The sequence below is a fragment of the Xenopus laevis genome, chromosome 4L (genome assembly GCF_017654675.1).
Source record: "Xenopus laevis strain J_2021 chromosome 4L, Xenopus_laevis_v10.1, whole genome shotgun sequence".
NCBI classification, from domain to species: domain Eukaryota; kingdom Metazoa; phylum Chordata; class Amphibia; order Anura; family Pipidae; genus Xenopus; species Xenopus laevis.
In genome coordinates this window covers 86,376,937-86,400,982 of record NC_054377.1, presented here as the reverse complement: position 1 = coordinate 86,400,982, position 24,046 = coordinate 86,376,937, and the positions used below count along the sequence as shown (strand labels likewise).

Genomic DNA, 24,046 nt, shown 5'->3' with positions numbered 1-24,046 from the left:
GGAGACGAAATATATGTTTGATGAAAAGTTCAGAGAGTTCGGGAGCAGAAGGCAGTTTCCGCAGAGGTGTGAAGTGAGCCATCTTGCTGAATCTGTCGATCACCACCCAGATGACAGTGTGACCAGACGAAATAGGGAGATCGACAATGAAATCCATCGCCAGGTGAGTCCAAGGTCGAGATGGAATGGGAAGTGGCAAGAGTAACCCCTTGGGGGGGGAATGTCCGGACTTGGAAACAGCACAAGTGGAACAGGACAAGACGAAGTCTTTGACATCTTTCCTTAGGGTCGGCCACCAGACCAAACGAGAGAGGAGCTCGGTTGTCTTCTTAATCCCTGGATGACCGGCCTGTTTGGAACTGTGAGATTGGGATAAAATGGCATGACGAAATTCCGGAGGGACAAAGGCAACACCAAGAGGAGTCTCTACAGGAGCCGAAGACTGAGCAGAAAGTAACTGAGAGGCACAGGAGGGGAATAAGGCAGCAATAATCTTGGTAGAGGGCACAATGGGTACAGGATCTTCGGGGCAGGAATCTTCAGGAGCAAAGCTTCTGGACAGAGCGTCAGCTTTTCTGTTTCTGGAACCAGGACGAAAGGTGATAATAAAATTAAAACGAGAAAAGAAGAGTGCCCACCTGGCTTGCCGGGGATTGAGGCGCTTGAGGGATTGAATAAATTCAAGGTTCTTGTGGTCGGTAAAGATTGTCACTGTAATGGAAAGTAGTGAACTTACCCCACGGGACATCCAAGATGGCGACCTCCTGCTCCACCATGCGGTTCTTCCTGGTCGCAGTATGACTGCGTCAGAAACGTGTCGCCCTAGGATTGGTCGCCGGCGACGGAATGGACGCCGGCGTCAGAATGGGCGCCGGCGTCAGGACGCCAACGTGAGGACGCCGGCGTCGGCGTCATGACGTCACTGCGTCAAGTTTGGCGCCAACTTTTGGACTATTTATTCCCAAATTCCCTTTCTGTCTTGGCCCAATTATACTGTCAGGGCCCGAAGGCTCTGTTGTAGTGTGGACCAAGGAGGAGACAACAACACCAAGTTCGCGGTACAAAAGGATTTATCAGAAGAATAGTCGTAATCAGGCAAATGGTCAATACAGGCGGCAAGGATCAGAATCGATGAAACAGGCAAGAAGTCGGTACACGGTTATCAGAATATCAAGAATCACTCCCAGGAACTATACAAGATAGACCTATAATTGGGCAAAGACAGAAAGGGAACTTGGGAATAAATAGTCCAAAAGTTGGCGCCAAACTTGACGCAGTGACGTCATGACGCCGACGTCCTCACGTTGGCGTCCTGACGCCGGCGCCCATTCTGACGCCGGCGTCCATTCCGTCGCCGGCGACCAATCCTAGGGCGACACGTTTCTGACGCAGTCATACTGCGACCAGGAAGAACCGCATGGTGTAGCAGTAGGTCGCCATCTTGGATGTCCCGTGGGGTAAGTTCACTACTTTCCATTACAGTGATGGTCTAATTGCATACAAACAGAACATTTTGGCATGAAAATGCTTTCACTAGCATTTCTGCACCAAAATCCACTCTGTGTCTGCACCCAAGGAGACGCCATGCCTGCAGATAAATACACATCAAGAAGAGGAGGAAAGAAGTCAGGCTCTTTCTCTGACTGTAGCCTTAGTGCCATTTATTGGGGGTTATCCACTTTTAAACTTTTCCTCTGCATGTAGCTAAATTGCCAGTAAGGACCAACCTCTAGCCAAAAAGATCATCTGAGTACTTCTAGTTTCAGAGGAACTTACAACCATTTAAAGGTCACTAAAGCAAGGTGATAAAGGTACGAATTCTACACATGGATAAGAATAGGACATACTGACAAAACTACAGTACAACCCCCATTTTACATCCCCTGATTTTAGGTTTTCCCTCAATTTACATTGTTGTTTTGTGGTCCCACCTATAAATTATGCATAACACATTTCCCTGATTTTACATTTTCCTGGATCTTACATCATTTTTTTTCTGGTCCCCTGAAAAACGTAAAATGGGGGTTCTACTGTATAATAAAAATTATTACACAACAAATGTATGCTTGTACATTTGCATTTTTAGAAATAGATTTTGCTGAACATAAAAATCTAACTTTAGTGATTTGAAAACATAATTTTGAAAAGGTTTGAAATTTCCATGATGTTAGGAGTCATTTTAATGAACGATGGAGGACATAAATAATGATTTTTCTGTATTTAATCGAGCATTTTTATTAGGAAGAATGTTTTATGCTTACAGTGAATATGTGCAAGGTCGCTCTCAGGTAACTTCGGGCCCCATGCAAAGAAAGTCATCCCCCACACACCTTTTTAAGCATTACTTGGGTTCACATATTTCATATTTAAGCATACATTTAACTGCAAGATTATCTCTTTAACAACATAGCAAGACGAGTTAGAGTTTTGCTTCCAAATTTTATTCATTGTCGTTTAATCTTGTTTCTTTATTTTCATAATCAAAAATCTGAAATTCATACCCGTTTAATTTTACACACTTTCCATTCATGATGTATAACAGAATACTAACCCAGAATTTAATGACTTCTAACGACCCATTAGAATAAGTTTAATATTGAGTTTTTCGTTCATCATGCTCTACATTTTTATTTTTAGACTAAATATAATTGCAACCAACATTTTCACACTCTTCATCATATTGTTATACAATGTGCACATGTTTACTGTCTATAGTGACAGCATTTTATCAAATAAATAATTAGGACAACACATGCATAATAAGATGGAGCTTATTACTGGAAAGGGTGACAGAGAAGAAGATAAGGTGACAGGAAGGCCCTGCTCTCTCTCTCCTTTTCCTTCTGAATTTATTTATTTTAACTTGTCACAGTACAACAAGTCTATAAGCGGCACATCAGCCTTAAATATCACTGCGCGTGAAGTGGAAACATGACAGCAGGGAACTGGAAAAAGAGACAGAGTAGGATCTCAATCTGCTGTCAGCAAGATATAATGAACTGCACCATCAACATAGCTCAATTGGTTATTATTACATTTTTTTATTTTATTGTTTTAGAATGAGCATGGGGTTTAGTGTCCATACTGTTTAAGACAATGGCTCGTTTTACAACTGCAAGGAAGACATTGTGATATGCTGGGTTTGTAAAATATTGTTTGCTAGTCATGGATGACTTGTTATAGATAAAAGTTGAAATTTTAAAACCCATAAACAAAATGTTCTACCCATAAGTTCTAAACTTTCCACAAAACAAAGTTTCTGGAAAGGAGGCAGTGGAGGGATTTCTAGCCTTCTAGGGTTTTGGTTTCTCCATTACTGGGTTTTGTAAGACCTATTTTGAGGGGATATATAAAAGCTGTTAATGGGGAAAATATGTGCAATGTGAAAAGTTTTTGGTTTGTGTTAACAATTTCACCTTTGCGTGAATTTAATCTTGCTTTGCGAACCCAGAAAGTATTTTTGCATTTGTCCCAGTGTGCAAGGTATGTAATAAAAAGTCATTATTTTTGCATCACAAAAATACCACCTTTAGTTAGGCCTTAAAAATACATTAGGTACAATACAATTTTGCATTGTTATAGTTGTCAAATATTATGGGTATGAAATTGTGAAGCTAACATTTTTGTTCTCATTTATAGATTTTTTCCCCCATTACCTGTCATCAGGTATTTCTCTTATGTACAGCTTACTGCAAATTTGGAGTTTTAGTGCCAGTGCCTCCCCAAGCAAATCAGTTACACTTGCCCCAACTTAAATGTATCCCATAGTGCATCCAAAACTAAAGAGCCACTCCATTATTTTTGGCCATTGAACTCTCATTCCTAAAATAGATCTCAGCTAGAAACGTGTAGTAGTCCAAGATCACAGTTTGAAAATTTGAATGGAGAGATGAAAAATTTATTTTAGGAGACCACAAATGTGTTAGCCCATATCAACCTTTAAAAGAGCGAGGGAATCACTTCTCTGAAGCACACAATTATTATTACAAGTCATATATACCCGAGAATTACCTGAGGGCAGATTGACATGTTTAGGAAGAGTAAAGAATGTTAAAAGGTCATTTTAAAATGTCATACAAAAGACAAAAAGGTTCATTTACAAAGCAGACCACAGTGTTAAAAGTGCAAAACAAGGCAACAATCAGGACATTATTTTGCTCTCTGCACATTGCCTTCTGTTTTTTAGGAATTGCCACAGGTCTTTGTGCTCCATTTTAGAGTTTTGCTGGTTTTAAGATGGTCGGCACATCCCTATTCAATGAGTCATGCTGTCAGATTACAGGACAGGATATCTGGATTTGACACAATCAAAAGATATAGAAACTATATAGTGACTTTCAAACAGAAAGAGAGGAATAGTTAACATGAACTATATGTACAGGTAGCTTGCTTGACAAAATCAACTGATTAAAAATGACACAAGAACCCTAACAGGAAACCCTTGAAACAGAGGACAAATAATCCAGAAAGACTAGGCTGAGGGATATATAGGGGAGAGTTTGGATTAAGTAAAGTTTGCTGTCCTAGATGCTATTGTAACTATGACTGAATTCTTTTTATTTATTTTTTTCACATTTATTTTACATTTTCATAAAAAAGATGGGTACAAAAAAAGAAAGGAATAAAAAAATATGCCTAAATTAACGAATAAAAAAACGCTATACATCTATGCAGCAAGAATAACCCCCCAGATCCATTCTAAATATCACCTTTACTAGCTTTACCAATAATGATCATTAATTACACATATGGTAAACATGCATTTTTTTTTTTTACTTAAGAGATTGATGATTCCATGAATTTTATCCAAGGGGACCATGTTTCCCAAATTTAGACGATATTATTATGTATTATATGAGTAATTTGTTTAATGTCTTCCACAGAGGAAATCCAATCTACTATCGTGGGAGCTTCTAATGATTTCCATTTTTTTGGTTTAAGAGATTTGGTCGCGTGCAATAAATGCAAAGTAAGAGGATTGGAGATAACTTTATCTTCCATAATTGATAAATTCAATAGGATTTGGGTTTGATTATTAATATCCAAAAAGGAGCATGTGACTTTATTAATTATAGAAATTACCAATGTCAAAATTGTAATAAGGCTGGGCACATAAGCCAAATGTGAGAGTGAGAACCTTCTTTATCTTTGCATCTCCAGCAAAACCTGGACAAGATTGGGCTCATTTTACTTAACCTAACAGGGGTATAGTGCCATCTAGTAATTATTTTATATGCACCGTCTCTAGCCCTTGATGATCTGGAAGATTTAAATGTATTAATTAAAATGTTATTCCACATAGGTACTGTAATATTTACATTTAATTAATTTTCACATCTATTGCAAAATTTCTTCTCATGTGTAGATAAGACTATGACTGAATTCTTAACACAATAGTGTTTTCATACGTTTGTAACTCTGGTATGAAGTAAAGGGGCACTGATGAAATGCTGGACCTCAACCTCATGATCTGAACATAAAACAACATATACAAAATATACATTGATAAAGACGCATGTGTAGTGGCAAATTCTAAAAAAAAATTATGAAAATTTACAGTTATATGGTGGGCATTTTGATGTATGCATTTGGGTTGAGTCTGTATTCAATATCTTATTAACATATAAATATACAGTATATGGTTTACATTTTAGTCTAGCAGAAAGAATACAATGAAACCCAGCACTGACAATAGTGTTTATTTTTTTAACAGGGTATACCTGTAGAATGTTTTGTAGCAGTCTTTTTTAGTAAGCTGTACATGCTTGTTATTCACAGCCTATATCTGTTAAGCTGAGAAATAAGTTGTCGGGTGATGGTGTCAACCAATATAATGGTGGGTCTGAGGTAGCAGGTCATTTTGTTTTATTTTTTTTTAACTATTAAAAATTCTGTATAGAAAGTGCAACTTTTTACCAAGATTCGTTTGAAAGAGGTTTGCTGTGCAACAGACCTTTCAGAAAGAGGTGCATTTTCCTTACTTGCTGCAGGCAACAAACAAATTAAAAATGTAAAGGGATATTTTGTGAACTTGGGAATATGAATTGGGGTGCACTGTTGTGTAAACTGTTAATTTAATACAATAATTATGTAGCTCTTGGTAGCTGAATACAAGTATGTTTGCTTTGAAATACTAAATAAATAAAATTGCAAGCAGGAAAAGTCTAGTTCAAAATGACAAAGCAGAGGAGGATTGAAAAGGTGGATGCAGAGAACCTGTGTGAATCAAGCAGTTTCTTTTCTAGGCTCATTCTCTCTTGTAGGCAGCCCGAGGCAGGTTCTGTCTCTCCGAGAGAGTGACAGCAATGTGACACTGTGAAAATAATTACTAACAAATCCTGGTGGTGACTGCAAACAGCTCTCTGTCTTCAGAAGCATGTCATGGCACATTAGAAGAGGACTGCTGGAGAGATAAGAGTCCAGGAGTGCCATTTCTAAGGCTTGAGCTGACTTAGGTGTATCCACAGCGTTCCTTTCCTCTTTAGGTCCATGTGAGACTTGTCAATGTACTGTCTGCTGTGAAACAGACCAAGGACACTGATCACACCTCCTAACAAGAAGCAAGTATCATCTCTGTGGAAAGCAGTGTCCGATGCAAGCATGCAGTGTTTCTCTGTTCTATGGCTAGTTCCAGGTTTAAGAGCTTAATTTTTACCCAAATCTTTTCTGAAACTTCAAATGTTGCCTGATTAAATATATCTTGAGTTATAGGGTTCAGTCTACTGGTACACCCACTATCCCAATCAACCAATGGAACATAATTTTTTATTCTAATATACCTCATTGAATCACTTAAGTATAAGATGATTTTGTGCCCTTAACCAACTGTGATTATTGTTGGATACCTAAACATGCAGAGCCAAAAATACCTTAAAGTGGACCTGTCACCCAGACACAAAAAGCTGTATCATAAAATTCCTTTTAAAATTAAACATGAAATCCAATTTCTTTTTTTAATTAAAGCATTCATAGCTGTTGTAAGCTCATTTAAAATATCAGCTGTCAATCAAATATTGTTTGCCCCTCCTCTATGCCTAGAGGTAGGGCAGACAATTACTTTCACTTTCCATTCAGCACTTCCTAGATGTCACTGCTCTCCCCACATTCCCCCATTCTCTTCACCATTTAATTGTGTAGCTGGGGCATGGGGATGAACATTGGGTCTCCCATTCTGGTGCACAAACAAGATTTTGAGATGCTGCAAGGCTAGTCTTAATAACAGTGTCCACAAAATGGCTCCTGCCTGTTTGTTATAATTATGAGTTCCTAGACTGAAGGAAACCAGATTCAAATTATTTATATAGTGTAATTAAAGTTAATTTTGCTTGAATAATGTGATAAAATAAGATTTTGAATAATGTTTTTGGGTGACGGGTCCCCTTAAAGGGATACTGTCATGGGAAAAACATTTTTTTTCAAAATGAATCAGTTAATAGTGCTGCTCCAGCAAAATTCTGCACTGAAATCCATTTCTCAAAAGAGCAAACAGATTTTTTTATATTCAATTTTGAAATCTGACATGGGGCTAGACATTTTGTCAATTTCCCAGCTGCCCCTGGTCATGTGACTTGTGCTCTGATAAACTTCAATCACTCTTTACTGCTGTACTGCAAGTTGGAGTGATATCACCCCCCTCCCTTTTCCCCCCAGCAGCCAAACAAAAGAACAATGGGAAGGCAACCAGATAACAGCTCCCTAACACAAGATAACTGCTGCCTGGTAGATCTAAGAACAGCACTCAATAGTAAAAACCCATGTCTCACTGAGACACATTCAGTTACATTGAGAAGGAAAAACAGCAGCCTGCCAGAAAGCATTTCTCTCCTAAAGTGCAGGCACAAGTCACATGACCAGGGGCAGCTGGGAAATCAACAAAATATCTAGCCCCATGTCAGATTTCAAAATTGAATATAAAAAAATCTGTTTGCTCTTTTGAGAAATGGATTTCAATGCAGAATTCTGCTGGAGCAGCACTATTAACTGATTCATTTTGAAAAAATGTTTTTTTCCCATGACAGTATCCCTTTAAAGTTCTCAATTGCACTGTATGATAATTGCTTCAAGGCAGGTCATATCTGATTATTCAAGCCTGAAAACATGCCGATTACATAAGCATCAAATTTCAACCAATGTACCTTTGCCCTAAACAAATATATCAGTCCTGCAGTGCACAGGGCATTTTTAACACACAGGCAGTTAAGGGCCATTGCCTAGGGCAACAGCTTTAGGGGTGGCCCTTAGGTGACTACATGGTAGTGGCCATCTTGCTGCCAGATACTTTGGGGCAAAATCCTTTGGTGGAGCTGAATGGTAAGATGGGGTACCTGGAGCCTCTGTGATCAGTGCATGTGCAGTGCAGCAGGACTATCTTCACATGTACCTATCAAAGACCGAGGGTGTGGGCTGAGGATCTAAATACAGCACAAGAAATGCACATTTTCTGCTATTCCAACACAGGAAAATTATTTCTCATCTTTTTTTTCTATTTTTCTGGCTTGGTTGGTTATCTTCCAACTTTATCAAGAGAAAAAAGTTCTTGTGTTATGCTATCAAATATGTTTTTATTTAAATTCAGTAAGTGTTCTTTGCCTCTCAGTCACCAATAAGTATGTATGTTTTTAGCTGTGAATCTCAATAGTCTTTCTACTATGGCTATTAGAGGCCCACAACTACAACTACAACCATAAAGCATAACATACATTTGATTAAAGGTATTTTACTAGTCAAAACAATATTAGAAAAATATATATATTTTTGAATTGTACTATGTCCTATATGCATATTTAATTTGTATTTATTTTAAATAGTTTAAATTTAAAAAAACATTACAATTGGATTTAAAAATTGGATAGGATTTAAAACCATAATAATAGGCACTTACGGGTAATATGTAAAAGTAAATATTAATGAAAAACATAAATCTGCGTATATTTTTATAAATGGCATGCAAAGTGAGGAACAGAGATTGAACATAAGCCACAGAAACCCTGGAATTACCTGTATTTTCAGGGTCCGCTTGTGTTCATGGATGCAACTGTATGCAATTCATCATATATATGATATGTGTTTTCAGCTTGCATGGCACTGTTTAATGGGACAGTCTATCAATTTTTTTTTTATCAAAACCATCTTGGTTTATTGGTTCTATCATTGTTTATGACAGGAATTCAAGATATAATGGCATAATGATAATAACACTGCCCAGTTTGACAACGTGTACTCTGGCAGCCAACTGGTCAACAGGCCCTCATTTGATTTTTCATGTTCAGGAAAGACAGAGTCAGACAGTAGGACAACAGAAGTAACAAAGGACATTACCAGAAGCAGGTAACTGGACAAGAAAATGAAGCACCCGAACAAACAAGGTTGACCTTTAGGGCAGTGGCTGACATGGGAGATTTGTCGCCCTGCGATTATTTATGATCGACTGTGGGCGACAAATGTCCCAGAATGTCTCTCCTATTGAAATCGGTGGTGGTATGACCAACATATCGCTGAAGTTTCCTCCAGATGCAACTTTGGACGATTTAGTTACATGTTGGTCATACTGCCAGTGATTTCAATTATTTCAAAAGGCGAGGCATTTTACCCTTCAGCCACTGCCCTTATCAGGCAAGGGAGAGGTTCTGGGCAGAGATTTAAATTAGGGAGATGTCTGCAAATGATAAATGACTAGAGATATAGGCAGTGCAACAAAAAAGTACATTTCTGCGACAAAACATGTATTAGAGCAAATGATACCGATAACTTCCCTATTCCCTATCCCTGTGGCCAGGATAGCTGTGATGAAAGATACAGTTTTATGGTTCAGACCCAAGCAATTCATACTGGAGAGTATGTCACTTAGATTATGTGAGACAACAGCAGGATAAAGAGCAGTGCAAGGTGCAGGAGAGGGTAATAGGGTACCTTTAAGGCAATGACATAGAGGAAGTTTTGTCGCCCACTTTAAAAAAATTTGCTACTGTCAAAAGCAAATTTCTCAGAAAATGAATTACCATTTACTAAGCTTGTAATCATCCTAAGTAAATGACATTGCTTGATTGCAATGTGAATCAAGCTTTTCCATCTCAGGTCCTACCACTGCCACAGGGTCCCTAATTACAGTATCCCCTGCTGTCTGGGAAGAACAAAGATAAGTTCTAAGATCAAATTTTGATAGCCTGACAGCACCAATACTGAAGATCCACTAATTTATAGGCTGAACAACTCCAGTACTGGCACACTCACACATTGTCCATTCAATTGAATGGGGGGAGGTGGTACAGTTTCGGTAATTCTCTGCTCGCCAGAGTAAAATTTGCGTTGAGTTGAAGCGAGGCTAATGAAATGTAGTGATACTGAAACCACTACACTAACAGGAGCACTAAATTATTTTCATAAAACTGCCCCATTGCACATTTAAACAAACAGCTGACCACAAACCTGGCAATTGTGAGTGCAGTTCGTCCTGTTTGTGGTGGGTTTTTTTTGTCATTGAAAAATGCTTGAGGCCTTGTGGTGTGTCTAAAAAGTGTAGCCTCTACTGCATAACCTATTAGGGTACTGGCTTGCTTTTACAGTTTATTGGTTGGTTTTATAATGCCAAACACCAGTACATTATGCTGCTATCCAAAAGGATATGGAGCAGTTTAGGGCTTTGCTTCCCTTGCCTTGGGCTGGAAATCAGTCTTTGAAATTACAAATCTGATTATGCTGGGCCACAATTTATAAAACAATAATAAAAATGTAACTACTTACTGAGAATACCTGAATATATTATATTCATGTTTAGCAGTAATACACTCAAATAAAAAAGGACATTGGGCTGATAATCTCTATTTGCTCCAGTGGCTTTTCTTAAATTACACTTGAGTCTCATCTCCCTCTTCAGAGGACACTATAAAAATGCCATTTGCTGTCTGTCCCTCATTATTTTTTATTTTCTTATTAAGCTCTAAATTTGAAAATTGATGCAAAAATAAAACTAACCATCACTAACACATTCCAGATATCAATTTACTGCCATATGAGTGCTGATCTTTTATCTGCGCAATAAAAATAACAATCTTAATACACACCCCTAATTATAATTCATATCTTTAGAGGCATCATTAGATCGAATGTTTGAGGGGAAAGTAGCAACAGACGCTATAATCATTTGCTTTTGATCTTTGCCTTTTTCCAAAATTCTGACTTCTGATATTAATGGCTTGATACCAATCAAAACTCATTAGGTCCAAATATATCAAGGAAAGTATTCTGCATTGCACAGTAAACTGAATGTATCAGAAGGGCAGCGACTCAACTTTATATGGGTAAAATATCTTTGGTATATTTTTATGGAATGTGTGTTATGACTATAAACTATAGCTGTTATAATCAGTACATATGTCTTATAAACTTCTATTTCAGTTATACACTAGCATAATAGTTGATCAAACTGAACATAGAATTAATTGCATGCTCTAAAAATTATGATATAATTCTTATAACGGAGACCTGGTGGGATGAAACATGTGACTGGATTGTGAATTTAAATGGTTACACCCTTTTTAGGAGGGACAGAGGGATTAAAAAGGGTGGAGGAGTGTGTTTGTATGAAAAGCCTGAATTAAAGCCATGCGCTAACGAAATAACCATAGCTGGCACTGGTGAGGGTGTAGAATCCCTCTGAGTAGAGATTTTGACTGGGCAAAAGGTTACAAAAAGAATTATCATTGGTGTATAAACCACCTTGTATAAGTGTCGAGTATGAAGCCCAGCTACTCTTGCAGATACAAGCGGCTTCACAGCTGGGTTAAGTTGTTGCTATGGGTGACTTCAATTATCCAGACATTGACTGGGGTAATGGGGTTGCTAAGACAGAAAAAGCTAGTAGGTTTGTAAATATGCTGAATGACAACTTTTTATTCCAGCTCGTTCAAGAACCTACTAGGAATAACACTCTTTTGGACCTTATAATAACCAATAATACTGAACTCATCTCTACCATTTGTATGGGTGAGCATTTAGGGAATAGTGATCATAACATGGTCTCCTTTGAGATTCTGTTGCAGAAGCAATTCTATAAGGGAGTAACTAAAACACTAAATTTCAGACGTACAAACTTTGACAGTATAAGGGCATCTCTGCAACATATTAAGTGGGAAATGCTTTTCACAGGGTTAAACACAGAACAAATATGGGAAGTCTTTAAAATGCTGCTTAATAAATATACTTGTCAGTATATTCCACTTGTAAGCAAGGAACGTCGTTGCAAAGCAAAACCTTTTTGGTTCAATAGAAGCGTTGGTGTTGAGGTGGGTAAGAAAAGACGTGCTTTTAAGGCTTTCAATTTAGCTGGGACAGCCGAATCATTTATAAGGTACAAGGAGGCCAATAAATCATGCAAAGAAGCTATAAGGCAAGCTAAAATTGATATAGAAAAGGATATTACAGCAAGCAGTAAAAAAGATCCAAAATTATTTTTTAAATATGTTAATAGTAAAAAAATGAAGCAGGAAAGGGTGGGACCCTTACTATCAGAGGGGGGTCAGCTGGTTGATGAAAACAAAAAAAAAGCGCAGATTCTGAACTCTGTCTACAGAAATGAGAAACCAGTTAGTAAAGGTTTCCTTCTTAATAGTCCCAATTCTAGTAATACAACTAATGATGCATGGTTCACACATGAGGAAATTCAAAAGAGACTAGAACATGTTAAGATTTACAAAGGTCCGGGCCAGATAGTATTCATCCCAGGGTACTTAGCGAGCTTAGCTCTGTGATTGCCAAACCTCTTTACTTAATTTTTCAGGATTCATTGAGATCTGGCATAGTGCCGAGAGACTGGTGAATGCGGTGCCTCTATTCAAAAAAGGATCCCGTTCTCAGCCTCAAAACTATAGGCCAGTTAGTCTGACGTCAGTGGTAGGAAAGCTTTTCAGATACTGGACTTCATAGCAAATCATAATACTATGAGTTTGTGCCAGCATGGTTTTATGCGTAATAGATCTTGCCAGACTAACAATTTCTTTTTATGAGAAGGTACCGTATATATTCAAGTATAAGCCGAGTTTTTCAATACCCAAAATGTGCCTCTACCTCAGCTTATACTGGAGTCAGTATAAATATATACCTAGCTGATCGACACGAATGGCTGTGCTTCCCATACCCCTGATTGCCGGGTTCTCCATGGCGCATTGCTGCGCATTAAGTGTGACATCACCGACCGACGCACGCTTGTTTTCCACTTTATTAGCCCCGCACGCACTCCCAGGTAAGCCGCACCCCACTCTCACACAACAGGCTTATATAACAGCCAACCTACTGCATGTCAACAGTTGCAGAAACAAAACTCCCAGCGTCCTGTCGCTGGGTTCTTGGATTCTACTTATGAAACATTGATATAATATCTTTAATTGTACTGCTGACAACTTTCCCTGCTATATCAGCTATATCCCACAGTGCTTACCTTAGCTTTTTGGCACAAAACAATGCACATTTTTACCATGTTTTTGAGCATTCACTTGCTCTTTCAGCTAAAAACTGCTGCATTTCTCACCCTAGGCTTATACTCGAGTCAATAAGTTTCCCAGTTTTCGTAGGTAAAGTTAGGTACCTTGGCTTATACTCAGGTCGCCTTATACTCAAATATATACGGTAAGTAGAGACCTCGATTCTGGGATGGCAGTGGATGTGATTTACTTAGACTTTGCTAAAGCATTTGATACAGTGCCACACAAAAGGTTACTGGTTAAATTAAGAAATGTTGGCCTGGAACATAGTATTTGTACCTGGATAGAGAACTGGCTAAAAGATAGACTACAAAGAGTGGTGGTAAATGGAACATTTTCTAATTGGACCAGTGTTGTTAGTGGAGTACCGCAGGGCTCTGTACTAGGTCCCTTGCTTTTCAACTTATTTATTAATGACCTGGAGGTGGGCATTGAAAGAACTGTTTCTATTTTTGCAGATGATACTAAATTGTAAAGAACTATAGGTTCCATGCAGGATGCTGCCACTTTGCAGAGTGATTTGTCTAAGTTGAAGAACTGGGCAGCAAACTTGAAAATGAAGTTCAATGCTGATAAATGCAAGGTTATGAACTTTGGCAAAAATAATATAAATGCAAGTTATACACTAAATGGCAGTGTGTTGGGAGTTTCCTTTAATGAGAAGGATCTAGGGGTTTTTGTAGATAACAGGTTTTCTAATTCTGGGCAGTGTCATTCTGTGGCTACTAAAGCAAATAAAGTTCTGTCTTGCATAAAAAAGGGCATTAACTCAAGGGATGAAAACATAATTATGCCTCTTTATAGGTCCCTGGTGAGGCCTCATCTGGAGTATGCAGTGCAGTTTTGGACTCCAGTCCTTAAGAGGGATATAAATGAGCTGGAGAGAGTGCAGAGACATGCGATTAATTGGTTAGAGGGATGGAAGACTTAAATTATGAGGGTAGACTGTCAAGGTTGGCGTTGTTTTCTCTGGAAAAAAGGCGCTTGCGAGGGGACATGATTACACTTTACAAGTACATTAGAGGACATTATAGACAAAATGGCAGGGGGATTCAGTGCATCTTTAGAGGAAACACACTGAGGGACAAATTTAAGGGCAAAGTGACTAACGCTTGCGAAAATTCTCCAGCGTGACATTTCGGAACTTCGCCGATTTACTAACGGTCTCTGGTGTAACTTCACTAGAGAAGGAGATAGACTCTAGCAGTACTTCACTCCCTAACAAAAGGCAAATTTGCGCTCTGGCGAATGGACGTAACTACGTAAATTCACTAAGATGCAGATTTTACTGAACATTACCTCTTGTGCCAGACTTGCCTTTGCCACCTCAGATCAGACGAAGTGCAATAGAGTAAATAGCAGTTCCTCAAGGAAATAGTTGAAAATTTTTCTAAGTCCCAAAAAACGCTAGTGTCTTTTTTTTTTTTTTTCAGGGTGATAGGCTGCAAAAGAGCGTAACATTTTTTTGGGGTAACCGGCTTCCCCCCTACATTTCCTAACATATGGCACATAAACTATACATTCAGCTACCTTTACCCTTTCCCCCTTGTTTGCTAATCTTGCATTTTATCAAACCAAAATCCTTGAATCTTAAAATAAACTTTGTTAAAAAAAACATTTTTTACAGTATCTTTTTTTTAATTTTTTTTTTACATTTATTTGTTGCGATGGGTTACTGATCCTGTCTGGCAACCAGACAGTACTTTATATTCAAATCTGAGAGAAAAAGAATGGATACAATTTCAAAAACAAATGACCAAAAATTCACAACACAAGATTTTTTTTTACATAAATGTGAACAGTCTCCTGACTGATACCCAGAAGGCTGAAAAAAACATTAAAACCAAGTGCTTCTCACAGTCAATATGGAAAACAGAGAACAGCTGTGCCCCTAATTTGTCCAGAGGAAAAGCAAGGTTATCTAACATCACACAATGACATTTAGGGCCATATTATTTAAAGCAGTGTAAAAGTAGGACAGAAATTCATAATATATGGTTTTGACATGGCTCATTATATCTGTGTTATTATTAAACAGTATTTTTAGCTTTACCATTTTTTCTATTTTTCACATGAGAAGTGTAAGAGAGAAATGCTCACAAATAATTCCAGCATGTATAAAGAAACAAAGAGCACAAGTAGTTTTCTTACTCACATAAGTTTCAAATCCCAGTCTCCACAAGTAACAAAGATGGACTTGACACTTGGATCTAAAAGGCCCTCTTTGGCCATCCACTCGTCGACTCTCTGATAAAACAGAGAAAGATCCATAAAGGAAATGGCAATGAGCAGCTTTCAGCTTTAAAAAAGGTGCACAGCCTGTACACAGATAAGGCATTGTAATCAGAACAGGGAGAAAATTGAGATCTTATCTGTTCTGGTCTATACTCTCTGAACAAGATTTGGTAGTTGTTTACTAGAATGGTGGGGGCAGAATGAGGGACAAACACTCGAAGGTCAACAGTGGTAGAAAACCTGGAGGCAAAAACATAGATGTTATAATAACTTACTTTGATGTTTACTAGACATCAATGGACATCATTTTTACTGCAGATATGTACTTTCTACTTATTGTATGCTATGTGTACACACTATTTATCACTATATATTCCACCATGGTTATACTACAACAATACATGTTTAAGTGCCATATCCATACTGCTAAAAGGAATGGAAATTTGGCCATTACGTTTGAATGCAATAGCATTTACACATATATAAAAGTTTCCATAAGCTGATAGAAATTAGGGAATTTGATCATTTTTGGGCAGATTTGTAGTATGCTCTTAACTTGACTAGGGATTGTAAAGAAACGGTAGGAGGAAGCAGAGGTACTGCAAGTATTACTCTTCTAAAGCCCAAGGAATTGGATGGTTTCCCAAGTGTAATTGCCACTTAGGGCAATTGCCCTGACAACGGCTATGACAATGTTTTCTAACATTTCTAATCACAACTTTGCAATGAACTAAGGGGGCCTGAAAAAATAATAGTCTGCAAAGGGTACATTTATAATACAGTCACCCTCTTTCTACATTAGTAAGAGGTTGATGAGTGTAAGAATCTCTGCAACCAAACTAGTCTATAGATAGAAACAGAAACCCAATAAATGATAGTGGAATTAAATTAATCTGTTTAGAAATAGTATTTATTATATTATCTTACAGTTTATATATTCAGTGATTTATTTCTGAGTTACTTAATCACTGATAAATTTCACCTGGTATGTCAGGCTAATCCCAGCATGTCTTAGGGTTCTTACATGCAGGTATTTTTTTATGTCTTTACAAAACCACACTGAGTGCAAAAAAGGTACAGTACATTGCATTAGTATATGTTTTTTAAATATATTTAAACGTTTTTGTGAGTTCTGTATGCAATCTTGTATTCTATTGCCTTTTTAACATATTTGAAGCACAAGAAAATGCAGCAAGTTTTGTCTAAAAAAATGCAACAAAACAGAAATGCAATGCAGCACAATTCTGAACCCTCATGAGTAGAAAGAGGCAGAATATAATGAAAAGAATTAGCTGAGGCACTTAAGTGCACTCAAACCTGTGTCTCAAACGTGAGTAAACACATAAAAAAAGTCTGAGTGTAAAATCCCTTAGCAATCTGAAATATCCAACTGCCAAGTAGCATAGTGAAGTTGTTTGCAGCAGGAAAAACTGTTCAGTTGAGCAAGCACACTAACATATATAAAACTAAACAACAGCAAAATTAATAAATTAGGCATCTGCTACAATTTTGGTATTTTTATATCAAAGGCAGTTCTGCAGAACAGTTTAAATGAAGAAAGATTTAAAGGAGTTCTGTTGTGATTTTTATGGTGTAGTTTTTTTATTACTAAATGACACTGTGTACAATGCAAATAATTAATTCCACCATTTAATATTTTATTCTTGAACCAATAAATGTATTTTTGTTTCAGTTGTAATTTTGGTGTATAGCAGCTGTCTCAGGCCTATGTATCTGATCATGTGCTTTCAGAAAAAGCCAGCACTTCACAATGGAACTGCTTTCAGACAAGTTATTGTTTCTTCTACTCAGTGTAACTAGTGGAGTCGCAGTCTGGCTTGGATGTTTTACTATTTCGTGCTATTCACATATCTACCACTAGGCAGCATTTTTTGCAATGCAGTAAAGCAGTAAAGTGTGATCAGAGCACAAGTCACATGACTAGGCACCTGAAAAACTAACAACATATTTAGCCCCATGTGGATTTCAAAATTAAATATTAAAAAATCTGTTCTTTTGAAGAAAATGGATTACAATGCAGGATTCTGGGAGTAGAGCGTTTTTAACTTTTTTAACTTTTAAAGCGTTTGTCCCGTGAAATAATCACTTTAATTTTAGTTTAAAAAGATCACTATTACTGTAAATGGTTCTGTAGAATATGCTCAGTGCATGGGAATATTCCTTATGGTCATTTTTCAGTTATAAATAATTAGCTTCTTACCATACCTAATTTTATTCTTCTACTGCAATCAACTTAATCAACTTATGCTGTTTGTCATTTGTACACTGCAAATTGCTGACACATGCTGAAATCAGCCAATTACAGCAGGTGAAATCTGCCAGTGATGCACTGCATGAAATAGATCATTATATATAAATGACTAATGAAAAATAATAAATTATTTCTGAAACATTAAATATCAATTACAGTTTAGTTTATTTTTGCATAATGGCAACTGTTCCCCTTTAAGAAAAATAATAAAATCAATTTGGGGAAAATAATTATCAAACATCCACTACACTTTGGGTGTTATGGTGTTGTAAACCCTTTACTATAGTTACAAAAATAAAATACAGTTTCTTACCTCCAGAACTTGACTTAGAGTTGGTTGTCCATCTACCATATCTTGGATAATTCCAGTCAGCTGAACAAAAAGAGAAAAATAATATTAAGCAACATTTATATAGGTATATAGACAGACATTTAGTGGGTCCTTTATTCTAAACTACAGAATATACTCAATGCAGTCACCCACATTATTTGACCATTTAATATACATTCCAGCGCAGAATGTCAAGAACAGAAGAAATATAGCGTATAATGAAATGGAAATGATTGGATATCTAATGCTTCCCCTTTCCCCAGATTAAAGTTAGCGGTACTAAATGCCTTTGGTCTAAATCGTCAGATATGATATTTCATCATAGGCTTATACAGCACATCAACTGAGGTACCCCATAACATTTCTCAAGTTCCTGACTGGGTCACTATAAACTCTGGACCTATATATTATTTTAATCAAGGAAACGTGAATTGACTATTTACCAGACACATATCATAAAATATACAGTTAGGTCCATAAATATTTGGAAAGACAACTTTTTTTCTAATTTTGGTTCTGTACGTTGCCACAATGAATTTTAAATGAAACAACTCACATACAGTTGAACTGCAGACTTTCAGCTTTATTTCAGTGAGATTGCATAAAAATGTGAGGAACTAACACCTTTTTTTTTTTTAACACACTCACTTCATTTCAGGGGTTAAAAAGTAATTGGACAAATTAAAAAAACTGCAAATAAAATGTTCATTTCTAATACTTGGTTAAAAACCCTTTGCTGACAATGACAGCCTGAAGTCTTAAAGGGATACTGTCATGGGAAAAAAAAAAAATTCAAAATGAATCAGGTAATAGTGCTGCTCCAGCAGAATTCTGCACTGAAATCCGTTTCTCAAAAGAGCAAACAGATTTTTTTATATTTAATTTTGAAATCTGACATGGGGCTAGACATATTGTCAATTTCCCAGCTGCCCCAAGTCATGTGACTTGTGCTCTGATAACTTCAATCACTCTTTACTGCTGTACTGCAAGTTGGAGTGATATCACCCCCCCCCCCCCTTTTCCCCCCAGCAGCCTAACAAAAGAACAATGGGAAGGTAACCAGATAACAGCTCTCTAACACAAGATAACAGCTGCCTGGTAGATCTAAGAACAACAATCAATAGTAAAAACCCATGTCTCACTGAGACACATTCAGTTACATTGAGAAGGAAAAACAGCAGCCTGCCAGAAAGCACAAGTCACATGACCAGGGACAGCTGGGAAATTGACAAAATGTCTAGCCCCATGTCAAATTTCAAAATTGAATATAAAAAAATCTGTTTGCTCTTTTGAGAAATGGATTTCAGTGCAGAATTCTGCTGGAGTAGCACTATTAACTGATGTGTTTTGAAAATAAAATGTTTTCCGATAACAGGATCCCTTTAAACTCATGGACATCACCAGATTCTGGTTTCGCTCCTTTTTAACGCTCCGCCAGGGCTTTTGTCAAACAACCAGTCTCTTTATTTAACGAGGAAATCTCCTCCACAAAATAATGCCACCTAGACTTATGAGATAAAGAAATCAGATAAGGTTTATTCGCTCTGGGAATGACACTCACGTACGACACAAGTTGTACATAAGCATTCCAAAAACAGTCCTCCAGTGTTGGTCCCTTTATACCCCTGTAAGGGGGTCTCCAAAGGCTTCAGTTCTGACCAATCAGAGGTTAAAGTCCCTGTTTCCTTTAGTCCATGTTCTGTGACGAATGCTCTAGGCCATCTGGTCTCAGATGATAATCTTGTCTGGAACATTTTGAGGGACTTGAGACATATGTGATGATGATAATGATGATAATATCTCAGCAAGTACATTACAAGCCAAACAGCTTTTCTCCAAAAAGTGTATAATCCTTATGATGTAAACAACTAGGCTGTTATTATTCTGTTAAATATAATTTAAACTATATACTTATATTTAATTAATTCTTATACACATGAAAAATTAATATGGCATAGCTTAGCCTCACACTTTATTGCAGCAGCTTTCAGTTGCTGTTGTTTTGTGGGCTTTTCTGTCCAAAGTTTAGTCTTCAACAAGTGAAATGCATGCTCAATTGGGTTCAGATCGATCAGGTGACTGACTTGGCCATTTAAGAATATTCCACTTCTTTGCTTTAATAAACTCCTGGGTTGCTTTGGCTGTATGTTTTGGGTCATTATGAAACGCCTCCCAATCAATTTGACTGCATTTAGCTGGATTTGAGCAGACAGTGTCTCAGAATTCATTCGGCTGCTTCTGTCCTGTGTCACATCATGGATAAACACTAGTGTCCCAGTGCCACTGGCAGCCAAGCACGCCCAAGCCATCACACTGCCTCCGCCATGTTTTAAATATGATGTTCTTAGTCTTAGCTGGAATCAAGTACAAGGTACTGTTTTATTATTACAGAGAAAAATAAATAATTTTTAAAAATTTAATTTGGATTATTTGGATAGAATTAAGTCTATGGGAGACGGCCTTCCTTTAATTCTGAACTTTCTGGATAACGGGTCCCATACCTGTACATCTGATGTCGATAGGATTTATACCCAGCCTTAACTTGGCCATTCCAGAACCCTGTTTTTTTTTTAGCCATTTCTTGGTGACTTACTGGAAAGTTTAGATCATTGTCATTCAATCTTCTAACATATGGTCCAACACCATCCTTAAGCATCCTCTGATACAATGAAGGATTCATACTGGATTTTATGGTGGTTTAATAGCACATTCGAAATTTTTTAATTTGCTTGAACCACACACACAATGATGAATGGTTCATAAATCAGCCCCCAAGTGTCTCTGAAGTGTCTTATGATTTTAAGTTTTTAAATATTACTAGTCCTGTGTCTTTACCCTTAGAAGTGTTGTCTCCCCCTATATTACTCTCCACATTAATGGTCTTCTGTCAAGCATGGCTTTTGATTTCTATTCTTTACAATTTAGATTTTTTTTTTTAATAAAAATTCAACCTAACGACACTCACTTGTTATTTCTTCCATGCCCCCACCAACCCCTTCTTCTGCAATTAAATAAATTCTGCCGTCTATATCCAGCATATATTCTCTTTGTATCATCCCCTCCTTGCTCACAGCCATTCCACCAACTCAGTTTTCCTCATATATATATATATATATATATATATATATATATATATATATATATATATATATATATATATACATACATACATACATACATACATACATACATACATACATATATATATATATATATATATATATATATATATATATATATACAAATGTATTATTTTGCTTCTATAGAAAAGTGAACCAACATTTTGATGCACTTTGCAATGAAAGAAAGAGACTGAAAGCCCAAAGATATAATGCATTAATATTTTAAAATATATACATATGCATTTTTTTCCTTAGAGTTCAAAGACATGATACATCCAGGGCATTATATATAGCAACTGCACTATTATACCCCTGGGTTAATTGATCATTATTCAGAGTTAGGGAGATTATTTCAAAAGGTTTGATAGTGGCAGATGCTCCCTGCTGAACATGAATTTACTTAAAAGGGTAATGTTAACAGAATAAAAAGCAATTTTTGCCTGAAAAAAATGTTTTCTGAAAAAATGTAGTTTAACGTCTTAAAATGAATCTGCCAACCCAGAATATACTGCTGCACTGTATATTTCTCTACATGAAAACTTCTACAACATGTAGAGGAGTGCAGAGAGTACTTTTGTAAAGCTATGAAAACAAGTTATTTACAACAAATGCAGAGGAAACACAGTTGGTGCACTCAGAAGGGGGCTGACACTGGCGATATAGGACAAAATTCCCCTTTGCATCACCTGCAACATATTTTGAACATTAACACTCACTGTTGCATATTTGGCATTAACTTTCTAGACACAAGTGACTGTCACTGGAAAACATCTTTTTTCAAAACCCTTCAGTTAATAGTGCTTCTTCGGCAGATTTCTGCACTAAAATCTGTCTTTCAAAAGGGCAAACAGATTTTATTTATATTTAATTTTGAAATCTGATATAGGCCTAGACAACTTGTCAGTTTCCCAGGTGCCCTCAGTCATGTCACTTGTGCTCTGATAAACTTCAGTCACTCTTTAATCTGATTTTGCTTCTAATAAGGATTAATTATATCTTAAGATCAAGTACAATTGTTTTAAAGGAAATAATTTTAAAAAATATAGTATATTTGGATAAAATGGAGTCTATGAGAGACAATCTTTCCGTAATTCTAAGATTTTCAAAAAAAAGGATCCCATACCTGTACCGCACTGTTACTTGACCCTAATGGCCAATTCAGCAAGGGGAGTGGAAAAGGCAACAAATCTTAGCTAAAGGAGTGCAAAACAACTGAACTTTTGTCAAAAATTATTATCTCCAACAAAAGGTGCAGGCTAATAGAGCCCACACTCCTGTTGGGGTTAACAGTAGCTTTTTTTTTTTTTAAAAAAAAATTGCCCTCCACAACGCTAAAACACTCTCACGAGATGGGAGCTCCCGGTGCGATTGGCCACGTCGGTGAGAGCACATGCGCATTACCCGCTTATGACGTCTCTCACATGCGCATAATGAACATGTTGCTGCAATCGCTCATTATGCACATGCATGTGCCCCAATGTGGTCATCTAGTGCTGGCGGGGGGGGGCAATTTAAAAAAAAATAAACTACTGTTATTCCCAACTGGAGTATGGGCTCCATTAGCCTGCACCTATGGTTACCAGGTGCCGTTTAAATTATATAATACATAAGAATCTGAACCTCCAGTGTGACTAAAAATGATATCACTATTAAACCTCGTGTCAAAAAAATGAAATGGTATAATAAAGGGCTAATTAAATGAAGTCAGGATACTTATAACATTTCATGTTTTCTAAAAAGTTAATGAACATAATATACAACATTCAACATATGGCTCTTTCATTACATTTTAATCTTTTCTTACCTCCGTGCAAAATGGAGTGAGCTGCGGGTGCACAACAGGTTGAACATATGTATGAAAAGTAGATTCTATCTCCATTGTTCTGCCATTTAACTTCAGAATAGGGAATTCGATTATTTCCTGTGAACAACAATATAAAATAACACTTCATAAGCATAGTAGGAATGCAATTGAAAATATTGTGTTATGCAGCTTACATTATTGCAAAATGTTACTACTGTGGATTTAATGGTGCCCAGTAGAGTATTAGCAGAAGAATAATACATTTTATTTCAATGCCATAAGAAATGTGTTTGCATTAAAGGAGAAGGAAAGGTTAAAACTAAGTAAGCCTTATCAGAAAGGTCCACCTAAATATACCAGTAAACCCTCAAAGTAATTCTGCTCTGAGTCCTCTGTCAAAAGAAATTTCTTTCCTTCTATTGTGTACACATGGGCTTCTGTATCAGACTTCCTGCCTTCAGTTTAAACCTCCTTGCTCTGGGCATGAGCATGCTCAGTTTGCTCCTCTCTCCCCCCCTGCTGTAATCTGAGCCCAGAGCTATAAGTGAGCAGGGAGAGACTCAGGCAGGAAGTGGTCACACAAAGCGCATACTGCAGCTGCTATCCTAAACAAACAGAGAGCTTCTAGAGATTTTTACTCAGGTATGGTAAAACATTCTACAGAATAAATATAGCATTCTAGCTTGCACTATTGCAGCTAGTCTATTGGCAATAAAATACCTCCGTAGCTTTCCTTCTCTTTTAAACAGAGATAATAAACTATAAAACATGTTTTGGCAAATGTAAATTCCAATCATAGTAAATTCC

At 37.0% G+C, this 24,046-nt stretch overlaps 1 protein-coding gene across 4 annotated transcripts in view; it reads right to left on the bottom strand.

Annotated features, from left to right (window-relative positions):
- The window catches only part of eri3.L (ERI1 exoribonuclease family member 3 L homeolog), a 194,540-nt gene that overhangs the window by 144,941 nt on the left and 25,553 nt on the right, over positions 1-24,046 (bottom strand). For all 4 annotated transcript variants that reach the window (XM_018258355.2, XM_041590438.1, XM_018258354.1 and 1 more), the window contains exons 3-5: positions 23,240-23,356; positions 18,296-18,355; positions 15,631-15,722 (exon numbers count right to left, since the gene is read on the bottom strand). In XM_018258355.2, coding sequence (XP_018113844.1) covers positions 15,631-15,722; positions 18,296-18,355; positions 23,240-23,356 — 269 coding nt within the window. The remainder of the gene's footprint in view (positions 1-15,630; positions 15,723-18,295; positions 18,356-23,239; positions 23,357-24,046) is intronic.